The sequence below is a fragment of the Rhinopithecus bieti genome, unplaced genomic scaffold (assembly GCF_001698545.2).
Source record: "Rhinopithecus bieti isolate Rb0 unplaced genomic scaffold, ASM169854v2 scaffold_11161, whole genome shotgun sequence".
Classification (NCBI taxonomy): domain Eukaryota; kingdom Metazoa; phylum Chordata; class Mammalia; order Primates; family Cercopithecidae; genus Rhinopithecus; species Rhinopithecus bieti.
The window spans coordinates 859,470-873,515 of NW_016806937.1; the positions used below are offsets into that span (position 1 = coordinate 859,470).

General features: G+C 49.0%; 1 protein-coding gene and 1 pseudogene across 1 annotated transcript; both read left to right on the forward strand.

Annotated features, from left to right (window-relative positions):
* Window positions 1–7,874: 7,874 nt before the first annotated feature.
* LOC108533861 (metallothionein-1X) lies at window positions 7,875–9,636 on the forward strand. Its single transcript, XM_017878794.1, has 3 exons — window positions 7,875–8,013; window positions 8,614–8,679; window positions 9,395–9,636. Exons 1-3 carry the CDS (start codon window positions 7,986–7,988, stop codon window positions 9,484–9,486), a joined length of 186 nt encoding a protein of 61 aa, XP_017734283.1. The 5' UTR covers window positions 7,875–7,985; the 3' UTR covers window positions 9,487–9,636.
* A 2,642-nt stretch (window positions 9,637–12,278) lies between these two features.
* Window positions 12,279–13,501, forward strand: LOC108533916 (developmental pluripotency-associated protein 2 pseudogene; annotated as a pseudogene).
* Window positions 13,502–14,046: the final 545 nt, after the last annotated feature.

Consider the following 14,046-nt stretch of genomic DNA (forward strand, 5'->3'; position numbering starts at 1 on the left):
ATCCGCCCGTCTCGGCCTCCCAAAGTGCTGGGATTACAGGCTTGAGCCACCGCGCCCGGCCAAATTGAAAGTTTTGATTCATGTAAGGAACTTAAAATGGCACCTGGCCAGGGGTGAGTCATCTATAACATTAACTGCTCCTTTTTTTTTTTCCTCATTACATATAGCATGGGGGATATTTATTTACTCACAGACAAAACAGCCAGGCCAGACATGCTCATTTGTGTATCCTGTTATTCTCATCTACTACATGAACATGTGTCCTGTGATCAAAAGGGACATTTGCTCTTCCCATATAATATTAATCAACTCTAGGGACATAGAGATATAAGCAACATTTCATGCCTCATGTCAGATAAAAAAGAATCTCATTTCTGCACTCACAGTACTATATTTTACTTAACATATAACATTGAAGTGATTGATATTTTCTTAAATATTATTTTGTATTTAAAGCAAACACTTTTCCACCAGTGAAAATGAAAATCAGTTTTATTCCACACATAGAAGATAGTCAGAAAAGGCCGGGCACAGTGGCTCACCCCTGTAATCCCACCACTTTGAGAGGCCGAGGAGGTCAGATTACCTGAGGTCAGGAGTTCGAGACCAGCCTGGCCAACGTGGTGAAACCCGGTCTCTACTAAAAATACAAAAATTACTCAGCATGGTGGCACATGCCTGTAATCCCAGCTACTCTGGTGGCTTAGGTAGGAGAATTGCTTGAGCCCTGGGGACAGAGGTAGCAGTGAGCCGAGATCACGCCACTGCACTCCATCCTGGCCGACAGAGGGAGATTCCTTCTCAATAAATAAATAAATCCCTCAATAGAGAAGTGCTGACAACAAACTTGGGCCCAAGGAAGGCTTGATCTTGGACACCTTCTCTTAAGAGGCTGGCTAGATTCAAATCAGTGACAAGCTTTCAGCTCTGCGATGTTGAGCAAGTTACTTAAACTTTTTGTTATAGTTGTCAGATTAGTAAAAAGTGTTCATAAATAGTATTTCCCATTAGGATTGTTGGGAGTGTTCCAATAATGAATGATTTAAAGAGGTCAGTCTCATTCTAAATGTTACATAAGAACACTGAAGAGAAATATCCACTTCTCTCCTTGATTGAAAGCAGGATCTGCACACCTAAAGTCATCCTCTTTGGAGGGCATCCCTCAGTTTTAAAACTGCCATCCTGCAGTGGGGTGGCCGGTAGGCCTGGGGTAGTCCCAGAGAACTATATGAAAAGGAGGACACTGACAAGTGTGCCCGCCATTACCTCAGAGGAGGAGCATGGAGGGAAGAGAGAGAGGCCGACCCGTGGTCGCCACGTTCTGTATACAGGGGCAACGAGTTTGAGGGTCCTAGGTAGGAAGAGGTACAGGCAATGCAGGGGGAGGGCAAGGGAAAAGCAAAACTCACCTCCACTGCCATTCATCTGCGCAAGGCTCACTCGCTCTGCTCCCCGCTCCAGCCAATGAAGAAGGTGAGCACGAAGATGGAGCTGCGCACGGACCCGGGAGAGTCGAAGCTGATGGAGACGGTGCAGGGCGAGAGGAGAAGGGGGTGGGGAAAGCGCGACCACCTAGGAAGGGGAAATGACCCTTAGGGTGGCAGGGACGCAGTACTTCTGGCAGCACAGCCCCTCCCGCGCGAGCGGGCGCCAAAGGGGCGGACCCAGGGAGCCCACCAGGCTGCACTCAGGAGACTGTGCGCCCGAACCGCCTGCTGCGTACCGCCCACCCCAAAACCGCGGGCGCCGCGGATTCCGTGTGGTGGTGGGGGAGGGGGTGCTCTGCACCCAGCCCCCTCCTCCAACTATAAATTGAACTCCGGGTTCCTAGAATCCACGACGCTTCCCACCTGCCCCACTGCGTCTTCCCCTCTCCCTTAGGAACTCCAGCTTCACCTCTCCTCGTCGTGGACCCCAACGGCTCCTGCTCCACTGGTAAGAGATACCGGGTTTCGAGGCCTTAGGATCTCCATTTTCATTCCAGAGGATAGAATGTCCCCAGGACAGGAGGGAGGTGCATTTTGAGCTCTTCCTAAAGTGAACTCCTTTACTTTGCACTTCTCGTGCTTTTTCCCCGTCAAGCGCCTTCATCACCACTTAAAACGCTGCCATCTTCCCAGCGCCTCCCATTTCTGAGAAGACGGAGGCTCAAAAGTGCCAGGTCACCCAGATAGCCAGTAGGGTCCTGGGCTAGGACCCAGTGCTCTGTCCAGCATTATTGCTGCATGAGGTGGATGGGAGGCAGGAAGCATTGCCTCTAAGGGATTCCTGACAGAAGGCCTTGTGGAGTAAAATTAGGAGGGCGCCTGCCCATCGGAGCCTGTGTGGAGAAAAAGTGGGGCTGAGCTTCCGTGTGCCTGAGCAAAATAGGGTACCAGGTTTCCTGTGCACTGAGCAGGAGGATGCTGAGGGCCTGCTCCTAACCCTGCACCACACCCACTGCTCACTGCCTTTTTCTCTTCCTTGAAGTTGGGTCCTGCACCTGTGCCGGCTCCTGCAAATGCAAAGAGTGCACATGAACCTCCTGCAAGAAGAGTGAGTGCGGGGCCTTCCCTGAGAATCTCGGCGCTGGGCTGAGTGAGAGGAGGGATCTCAGATTGTGCAGGCAGGCGCAGGCTCATCACTAGCTTCCAACATCACCTGAAACGGATTCAGGATCAGAGCTGGTGGAACATTAGAGACGGTTGATTCCCAACCAATCTTCATTCTTAACAATGGGGAAACTGAGGTCACAAGAGGCACCAGCTGGCCAACCAGAGACCTGATTCTTGAAGACTTTCCTCACTGAAGTGTATGGTCCTGGCGAATTGTCCTTCCTTTGTCTGCACAGTCCCAGTCACTGCCTGTCCAGTCTTCTGCCCTGTCCTGGCTCAGTGGGGCTGAGCAACTTTTTCATAGGAAGGCTCTCACTGCAAAGATCCACCATTGTCTCCTGACAGAGCGCACCATCCCGAACTAAGGCTCCTCCGGGTCTCAGTGCGAGCTCGAGCCAGGCCCGCCGTTGGGGCAGAGAGGTGCCTGTTGAAGTCAGCTGTGACCTGTCCCTCTCCCCTTCTTGCCCAGGCTGCTGCTCCTGCTGCCCTGTGGGCTGTGCCAAGTGTGCCCAGGGATGTGTCTGCAAAGGGACATCTGACAGGTGCAGCTGCTGCGCCTGATATAGGGAAAGCTCTGTTCCCGGAAGTAGAAAGTGTACGAACCCGGAATTGCTTTCCATACAGCACTGACCCGTTAGTACATTTGGTTTTTTTTTTTAATATGCTAATGATAATAAAAGTTGACTTTATTCTGGCTCGGTTTTATTTTGTGTGCCTTGGAAAAAAGTGACCTGATACCCAACAGAGCTGGGATGAGGGACTGCATTGAGAGTCCAGACTCATGGGTGCTGGTACCATGTCCTATCACATTTCACACTGAGTTCCTTAAGGCAAATCACATTACCTGTCTCAGCTAAAAAATGTAAAAGCATTATACATGTAGGCCGGGCATCAGTGTTCACACCTGTCATCCCAGCACTTTGGGAGGCCGAGGTGGGTAGATCACAAGAGGTCAGAAGTTCAAGACCAGCCTGGCCAATGTGATGAACCCCCTATCTCTACTAAAAATACAAAACTTAGCCACGTGTGGTGTCAGGTGCCTGTAATCCCAGCTATTTGGGAGGCTGAAGCAGGAGAATCACTTGAACCCAGGAAGCGGTGGTTGCAATGAGCTGAGATTCCGTCACTGCACTCCTGCCTGGGTGACAAGAGGGAAACTCCATCTCAAAAAAAAAAAAAGCAATATACATGTAAGAGATATAATGGTATGGGCATCTGTTACCTAAGCTTTGGGAAAATGAACTAAAATGAATTAGTATGAAATATAAAAACAAAATCTTTATATTCAACAGGAAAATTATTAATAAATATAAATATATGAAAATAAAATAATACATATGAAAACATAATACATGAAAACAAAATATATGACTATATTTAATATATAAATATATAAAATATATAAAAAACAGAAAAAAATGTACAAACATTGCATATTTCTCCTAGGGTGTGTATTTCACACTGGGAACAGTGTGTAGACTGACCCTCGTGCGTGGATCACTCACCTTCAGCAGTGCTGGCCTGGACATGTCCAGAAGGAACTATCAGTCCTGAACTGCCCCGTGTCACTCATGGAACTCTCGCTACCCCTGAGAGCTCCTTGTTCTGACTCGGCTCTGAATTTTGGAAGTTTCTCCCAAGGTCAGGCTGCAGTCTCCTCCTTCATATTCCAGCCCTTGGTACTCAGGCCAGCACAGTGAATAGGGAGGTGGAGCAAAGTGTCCAGCATTATCCTGGCAAGCTGACTATAGATAGCAACTGGGGCTCCCAGGTGAAGTATTTGACTCGGCCTCTGCAGCAGTGATGGCATATTCTGTAGTTTGAAGGGGTGTGGTGTGCATTGAGAAGGATGAGGACTGATCATTGCTACCAACAGCTGGTCCCTCCAGCTATCTGCTCAGGGAATTGTTTTTTGTGGTTCAATCACAGGGAAGATGAGACAGGTGGCCCAGGAGGCAAGCCCTAAATGGGCTGCAGGTGTTCTTTGTGAAGAGGGAATTTCAGAAGGGAGCCTGGGCCAAGTGCAGGCTTTGCTGTCACACAGCTGGGTTCACAGCCCACTTCACTTCTTATTGGCTGTGTGGCCTGCCCAAGTCACTTAACCTCTCTGAGCCTCCATTTCCTCATCTGTATACAGGTGATTATATTTCCATGCAGGGATCAAATGGGACAGTGGCCTGGTACTAGTGGCCTAGGGCTTACTGAACAGTGCTATTATAATCATTTCTCCATGTGGACTTTCTAGACAGACAATCCTGTTAGCTCCCATCAAGCTCCTTGGAAAAGGCCCATCTGCCTGCAGGTATTAAGTGGACTGAAGTTGGAGATGGGTTTGGAGTCTTGCTGTTCTGGTCTCAAGGGCATATGGATGACCTGCACCAGCTCTCTGGGATAAGAGACTGCTCCAGCATTCAGACAGAGAACAAGACTTTCCCACCTTTCAAGTCATTTGATTGTCAAACCAGGGACACAGTGAATGTGCAGGGTTTGGTGAGATGGTGCTGTCTTCTAGAGGAGTTGTATTGTCTTCTAGCGGAGTTGTACTGTCTTCTAGAGGAGTTGTACTGTCTTCTAGAGGAGTTAAGCAATCTTCCCAAGGTCACACAGTTCAGCAGTAAAGGCATGAATGAATCTATGCTGTGGGTGTCCTCATGCCCTCGCTGTAGTGGAAGATCATGCTGTCCATGGATGCTAAGCCCAGCCCCTCACATTCCAGAGCTGGAAGGGCCCATGGTTAGTTAGCCCAATTGTGCCCCTGACTTGATAGCTGGGGAACTGAAGCCCAGAGAGGACATACAGCTATGCAGAGGCTCTGATTGCCAGCTAAGTGCTCTTCCCCCTGTGCCTCTGTGACAGAGTTAGTGTTCTCATGTGTCACATGACAGGGTGACATAGGGTTGTGGTTGAGGGAATTATCCTATGGTCAGCCTGTATGAGTGCCAATCCCAGATGTATTATCCTGTATACCTGGGTGACACAACCTCTCTGTGGCTCAGTTTCCTGTACGGTAAAAGGGGCAGAATATAATAATACATCACGTGCTGTATAAGGACGTTTTAGTTATAGATGCACTACATACAGGATGGTGGTCCTATGAGGTTATAAGGTAATTGTACTGTATCTTTCTATGTTTAGCTATGTCTAGATACACAAATACCACTGTGTTATAATTACCTTCAGTATTCAGCAGAGTAGCATGCTGTATAGGTTTGAAGTTTAGGAGCAATAAGCCATATCACATAGCCTATGTCTGTGGTAGTCCATAATGTCTAGGTTTGTTATTATACCCTTTACACTGTTTGCACAACCATGAAAGCACCTAACAATGCATTTCTCAGAATGTATTCCCATCACTAAGCAGCATATGACTGTAATGGGGTCTGACTTGTAGAAATACATGATTTAATAGGTATAAAGAAATTAGAATGGTGCCTTGTACATGGCAAGTGATCTATAATATTAACTATTATTTTGTTATTTTTATTCATGGTTGGTATGGCCTAACTGCTTGTGTGCCTCCAATATTCATATGTGCAAATCTAATTTTCAATGTGTTGGTATTGAGGTGGTGCATCTGGGAGGTGACTGAAATAAGAGGACCTAGTGTTTATGAATGGGATTAATAAGAAAGGCCTGAGGGAGCTTGTTTAACCCTTTCCACCATGTGAGGATCCAGCAAGAAAGAGCCATCCATGAGGAACGGGGCCCTCACAAGACTCCAAATATGCTGGTGCCTTGACCTTGGACTTCCATGCCTCCAGAACTGAGAGAAATGTATTTCTGCTGTTTTAAGTTACCCAGTCTAAGGTATCTGGTTATGGCAGCCCGAACATCTCAAATAATGGCATAGTTGACATTTTTTACTCCAGACAAAAGAGCCAGGCCTGGTGTTCCTTCCTGTGTGTCCTCTGTCTTTCTCATCAGCCACATGAGCATTGACCTGTGGTCCGGACAGGGTCCTGCACTCTTCCCACAAAACAGGGATTCACACCAGCAATATAAAGCCATGAACAAGACAGTCCCTATCCCCATAACAGAAACGGAAGGATGCCTGCCAGTTCTGCTATCACCTGTACCAATATGTGAGTTAACTTTTTCTTTCAAATGATTCCTATTTGCTTAGAGATATTTAGATGAAAAGCAAACTCCTTACTACTACTGAAAAAAGAATTAGTTTAACTTCCAGACGTAGAAGGTTGCCATCAAATTATGCTTATTCATATTCCCTCTGCATCTCTGCTTTGCTTCCAGGACTGACCTTGATGCTTGGTTTTGTTTAAAGATTTCAAACAGTAGAGAGATAAATATACCTAGGCCAAAGGGAAGCTTCATTAGTGCCCTCTCTCCCTTGGGACGCTGACCGGATTCAGACCCAGCAGTGCCACTTCGTAGCCCTCTGACCCTGGGCTGGTGGCTCAAGCTCCTTGTATTGTCGTTCAGATTAGGAATATGGGTTCATAAATAGAATGCATATCCCTTCAGGGTTGCTGTGAAGGTCCAAAGATGCAAAGTGACTAAACAGGGCCTAACACAGATTAATGTTATGTAGAGTAATAGGAATATGGAAGGAAAAATAACCATGTTTCTTGCATTTTAATTTAATCCAGAATCTGCCTATCACCTAAAATGATCCCTTTTCTGGGGGCATCCCACATTTTCCACACTGTCATCCTGTAGTGGGGTGCCCAGCTAGGCTGTGGGGAGACCTGGAGAGTTTTATGCAAAGGAGGACCCGGGCAAATGTGCCCATTCAGCCTCAAGAGTGGAGAATGGAAGCACGGGGGCAGAGCCCTGAGTCTGTTCTGTCCCTAAACATAAGAGAAACGTGGCCAACAGACCGAGGTGGGGACGGGGACAGGGACCAGCAATGCAGGAAATCCGAGCGTCGCATCCTCGGCCTCTCATTTGCACACTGCTCCCTCGCTATGCTCCCCTCTCCTGCCGATCCAGGGGATCCCTGGATCACCCAGGGGCTCTGGGAAATGCAAAGCTACACACAGTGGAGCGGGGGCTGGGGGTGTGTAGACGGCTGGGATTCCGAATTTCCTGGCACTTTTAGGAAAGGGAGAGGCAGGCAATGTCAGGGAAATTGGGAAGGGCAGGCAGGACGCCAGGGACGCCACGTACCGCCAGATTCACAATCAGCTGGGTCAAAAGGTCGGGCCCGGCGGTGCGCCCGGCTCTTGGCTCACGGGGTGGTGCACCCGGCCCAGGATCGCTGGCGGTGCAGACTCAGCGGGGGCGGGTGCAAGGACCGGGCGGGGCCTCTGCGCCCGGCCCGCTTCCCGTGCTATAAAGGGAGCCGCCGGCGCCTGGGTTCCACACCCCTTTCGTCTGTCCTGCCGAGTGCTTGCCTCTTCATTGGGAACTCCTGCTTCTCCTTGCCTTGAAATGGATCCCAACTGCTCCTGCTCGCCTGGTAAGGGACACCTGGCTCCACGCCTCGGGATGCGCGTTTCCCAGCCACAGTACAGACTATTCCTGGGTTTTGAAGAAGTCGCGTTTTAAGTTCTGAGCTGCAGGGGCTCCTTTATTTCGTTAGGTGCCTTCTTCCCTATCACGTCCCTGAGACCACCTCCCTCCTCCCTGTGCCTCTAAGTCAGAGTTGAAGGTACTGAGGCCCAAGGCTGTCCTGCTCCATGTCACCCAGTTGGTCAGGGCGCTGCTGGCTGAGCCCCAATGCTCCGACCAGGCTCTGAGCAGCCAGAGTGGATGGGAACCCGGGGGGCTGTTGCCTCTTCGGAGTTCAGAACAGAAGGTTCTGGCCTCCCCTCTTCTTAGGCTTCCTGGGTTGTGTCTGGAGCCTGGGACCTTGCTTGTGGGGTAAAAGCAAGAGGACACTTGCCCTTCCCAGAATGAAGGGAGAGGAGATGGGGTTCTTTTCCTCTCCCCCGAGTGGGAAAGGAGCTCTGAGGGCTGGTCCTGCAGCAGAGAGGAGGGGGGACTGAAGCGTTACTGACCAGCTGCTGTACCTTCCGCATCTCACTCACCGCTCACTGCCTTTTTCTCTTCCTTGCAGATGGTTCCTGTGCCTGTGCCAGCTCCTGCAAATGCAAAGAGTGCAAATGCACCTCCTGCAAGAAGAGTGAGTGCGGGGCCTTCCCTGGGAATCTGGGGTATAGGCTAGGTTAGAGCAGGGAACCTAGAGTTCTGCAGGCAGGGGGCAGGCCTATGACCAGCTTCCCCAAACCCCTCCCTCAACACCTGATTCAGAATCAGACCTCAAAGTGCCTTAAAAATGGGTGAATCCCAGCCTCTTATTACCAAACTAGAAACCAAGGCCCAGAGAAGTTACCAGGTAGTGTTGGGAACAAAGCTGGAATGTGAATCTAGGTCTCCTGCCTCCTGATGCAGCCTTCTTAACCTTTCTGGGTCCTGAAGCACTTAAGGCCCTGGATCTTGGAGACCCCGGGTGATTTGGAACCTGATGATCCAGCCCTTTCCTGCAGAGGCAGCCCAGAGCTTCCCTGGCCTTCCCCAGAACTGCTGTGTCAGGGGTTTGCCCCCTGTCTGATTATGAAGATTTTCTTCATTTAAGTATAGGTTTTGGGGAACTGGCCTCCTTTTGTTCCCATACCTGTCCAGTCTTCTGTCCTGTCTCGGACTCAGGTGGGGCTGGGCAGCTTTTTCATATAAAACCCTCATCCCAAAGATCCACCAGTTCTCTCCTGACAAAGCCATGCCATCCTGAAATGATGGTCCTCTGGTGCTGGAGGCAGGGCTCAAGCCAGGCCTCTGTTGGGGCAGGGAGGTGCCTGATTGAGTCTGCTCTGACCTCTCACTCTCCCCTTCTTCCCCAGGCTGCTGCTCCTGCTGCCCTGTGGGCTGTGCCAAGTGTGCCCAGGGCTGCATCTGCAAAGGGACATCGGACAAGTGCAGCTGCTGTGCCTGATGCTAGAACAGCCCTGCTCTCAGATGTAAATAGAGCAACCTGTATAAACCTGGATTTTTTTTTTTTTTTTTTTTTTGTACATCCCTGACCCGTTTGCTACATCTTTTTTTTCTATGAAATATGTGAATGGCAATAAATTCATCTAGACTATTCTGGCTCCGGGCGCCTCATTTGTCGTTGGGTATATGGCACTTGGTTCCAGTTGGGTTGTAGGAAACCCAGATTGTGGGACATTTCAGACAGGGGACCATGGCAGTGGGGGGTCTGTGTGCAAGGTTCCTGCAATCCTGCCTGGCCTTGGCTCTCCTTTGTGAACTATGGTAAACTAGGGGGTTTATTCTACCACCCTCTAGCAACAGTTAACAGGTAGTAGCTGCCGTTTTTGTGTAGCTGTGACACAGCCTATACTCACTGACCAACTATGGTGCACCTACTGCATACACAGTGAGGCATGGGGTTCTCAGTGGTGAGGGGAACAGGGAGCTTATGGACTGCTGGGGAGAGAGAGAATGATAGAATAAGGAATCTTGTAAGGGAGAAGGTGCTGTGACTGAATGCACTTGGGGTGAGCCTGAATGAAGAACTCTTTCCACTGGGATCTGAGAGCTGCATTCCTGCAGAGGGCACAGCTCCAGCAAAGGTCCGGAAGTGGGGAAGAGCCTGGCACTCGAGGAACAGAAGGCCAGTGTGTGTGTGATTGTGTGAGGGGAGAAGCCCATGCTCCCTTTGGAGAGGGGAGGGCAGAGGCCACATGCCTCATTAATCTGAAAGACGGCCTCACTCAGCACAGCTGAACCACTTGGAGAGGCTGGAAAAGTACTCAAGCCGGTATTCCACTTCCCCACCTCTGCAGCCCCCTTTCCGATTTGTTTAGGGCTAAGCAGGCCCAGGGAACTTACCTTTTGCTTTTTAATAAGTACCTAGGGTTGCAACCCACTGAAGCAGTCACACGGAATTATTTGGTGAAATAAAATGACCTCTGCCAGTTCCTCTCTGGTCTCAGGACCAGGAGGTATTTTCCATCCCAGCTGGTATTTGGAGCAACTCTCCAACATGTGGCTGCGTGTCCTGGTGGCTGAGGGAACCTGGAGGTGCCCAGCTTCTGGCTGGCTGTGGAGGGAGAGGCTGGCAAGCCTCACCAAGCAGTGTGGCAAGTGTCTTCATGGAGACCAAACCAAGCTCAGAGGGCAGATCTGAGCCTCCTTGAGGGCTCATGCTAGGGAAACACCACCTCATTGAGGTTGGGCTGGTGTCTGAGGTGCCATCCTCTGGGGAGAGAATCTGGCAGGGACCTCATAAGGCATGGGCAGGAGTGTGATGTGGGCACCGCCCTGTTTGAGATTTGGTCCAGAAGCCCTGGTGCCAAAGTCACAAATGCACCCAGCCATTGCTCTTTCATAACTCTGTTTTGGGAAATTGCAGCTGCCAAACCTCTCAAGGGATAGGTACAAAATGTTTTTGCCAGGTCTGACAAACATGATCATTCAACTTATGACTTCTTCTTTTCCAAGTCATGTGTGAAGTGGCATCCTGTTCCATCCATCACCCCCAGTCCTAATCCTGGGTGGGGCAGGATTATTGTGGATGTCTGTTGGAGAGATTAATTTATAGTCATTCACATTTTTTTGATGTGGTTCTTATTGGAATGCCTTGTTTAATTTCCAGAAGCTTCAGTGTCAAGCACACCATCATGAAATAGCCTGGTAAAGCAGTTAAGTGCGTCAGCTCTGGAGCCAGGCTGCCTGGCTAGACCCACAGCTCCATTAGTTAGGAGAATTATGTCGTCTCTCTGTGCCTCACATTTCTTAACTGCAATGTGGGGACAATAATAGGACCTAACCCATAGGGTTGTGGTGAGGTTGAATGTGGCTAGCACTGTCCCTGGAGCATATCAAGTCCTCAGTAAGTGTGGGCCAGGTTTGGTGTCTGACAATCAGTAGGTGATCCATAAATGTTATCTATGTAATTTGATGAGCACTTATGGGACCCCCTTCAGTATGTAAACCATTGTACTGCCCACAGAGAGGTAAGATACTATATAAATAAGAGCCAATTTCCTTGCTGGAGATCTTATTTAAGTCTCTGTTGAATTCAGGGAGCAATTATTGACCACTGCAAGATGCAGCTGCTGGGCTGGGACAGAAAGCCACATGGGGGCTAAAGATTTCTATCTCCAGGAGAAGGACCCATTTCACGCTGACTCTAGGATAGGCTGGGTGTGAGACAGGCTAAGACAGAGGTATGGATGCTTTGGGAGAAGAATGTGATTTAGCTGGGCCAGGGGAGTAGGAGAAAAACATTCACTTGCCTGGGCGCAGTGGCTCATGCCTGTAATCATAACATTTTGTGAGGCAGAGGAGGGCAGATCGCTTGAGCCCAGGAGTTTGAGATCAGCCTGGGCAACATGGCAAAACAACGTCTCTACAAAAATAAAAAAAGAATAAATTAGCCGGGCACGGTGGCATGCACCTCTAGCCCCAGCTATTCAGGAGGCTGAGGTGGGTGGATCACTTGAGTCCAGAAGGTCGAGGGTACAGGGAGCTGTGATTGTGCCACTGCACTCCATCCAGGGTGGCAGAGTAAGACCCTGTCTCAAAAGAAAAAAAGCCAGATTATTTGGTAGACATGGGGGTCTCACCACGTTTCCCAGGCTGGTCTCAAACTCCCGGACTCAAGCGATCCACCCGCCTGGGCTTCCCAAAGTGCTGGAATTACAGGCGTGAGTCACCGCGCCTGGCTTAATTTTTTAAAAAACTTATCACCAAATGGTCAAGACAGGGACATTGCTGAAAATGTCAGACTCAAATTTTGATAGCAGCAATAATAATTTCTTTGAGGGGGAAATAGATGATGAGGAAAGTATGATTTTTGACACTGGTGCCAGTTAAAGATGATCCAAATATAGAACAAGTGTTCCTTCAACTTCTGATGTCAAACCGGAGAAGTCTAAGAAACATAATAAAGTTCATCTACCTCAAACAAATAAACAATTCACAGCTCCACAAAAGCTAGATGCAAAATACCAGTCTTTCCCTTGCCGACCATTTTGCCTCCCCTTAATAAGTTGTGTCAGGAGACACAACTTGGTGGAACTGGTGTCAACAATGAGGTTTGACTCCTAACAGCAAGAAAACAGAAGTTTATCTGAGGGCCAGGCATGGTGGCTAACGCCTGTAATCCCAGCACTTTGGGAGGCTGAGGCTGAGGTCAGGAGCTCGAGACCAGCCTGGTCAACATGGTGAAACCCCATCTCTACTAAAAATACAAAAAAACAAGAAACCAAAAACTAGCCAGGCATGGTGGCGTGCACCTGGAGTCCCAGCTACTCGGAAGGCCGGCGCAGGAGGATCACTTGAACCCGGCAGAGGCTGCAGTGAGCTGAGATTGTGCCACTGTACTCCAGCCTGGGCAACAGAGCAAGACTCCATCTAAAAAAAAAAAAAGTTTAAGTTTATCTGAGACTCCATAGACATGCTTACCCTGAACAACAGCAAGATATTCCTGAAATGTCACAGGAGACCAGATTACAGCCATGGTCGAGGAAATGCAAGGCAGTGACCGAGGGAGCAAGGCTTCAGAAAAGTCTTGAGATGAATACGAAAGCAGAAGAGACTAATACATTTGAACATTTGAAGTGATAACTTCAGCTCAGGAAGCCATGTTGGCATCATGGGCAAGAATTGCTGTGAGAGCTGTTCAGCCTAAGGCTGTGAATTCGTGTTCTATTTCAGCTTCTGTTGAGGCCTTTTTGATGTAAGCCTCTGGTGTTGAGTGTCGTGTGGTCCATGGCAGACTTATCTCAGCAGACACAAAGGTTTGGGTACACCTGCAGTTTCATGCAAGTCAGGCCTGGGTGCCTACCACCGATAGGAGGATGATTTCTCTCTTCTTGTTACCTGCCTGAATTTTCCCATCCCTATGCATAGAAGATAATATGTTATGTGCTGACTGTGCTAAGAGGAGTAAGATAATGAAAAGATGAATGACAATGGAGAAGCAGCAGCAACCTGTTTGAATACAATGTACTAGAGAAGGAGAGATATACTTTCACACCATGCAACATACTATGAAGGAATGGAAGCAAAGACAATTTGAATGAATCCTTGTGATCTACAAAGCAAAATCATAGTGAGTAGGCCTCCACAGTGAAGATGGTTGACTAGCGACACAGCCTCATCTAAAGAGCTCCACAGAAAGTGAGTCTGAAAACCCATTAAAGACTCACAGATAGTGAGTCTGAAAACCCATTAAAATAAAGTCACAGCAATTGGCCTTAATAAAAACAAAAACAGGCCGGGCGCGGTGGCTCAAGCCTGTAATCCCAGCACTTTGGGAGGCCAAGGTGGGTGGATCACCTGGGGTTAGGAGTTTGAGACCAGCCTGGCCAACATGGCGAAACCCAGTCTCTGCTAAAATACAAAAATTAGCAGGGCATGGGGGCGCAAGTCTGTAATCCCAGCTACTCAGGAGGCTGAGGCAGAAGAATTGCTTGAACCCAGGAGGCAGAGGTTGCAGTGAGCCGGGATCGCACCACTGTACTCTAGACTGGGCGGCAAGAGT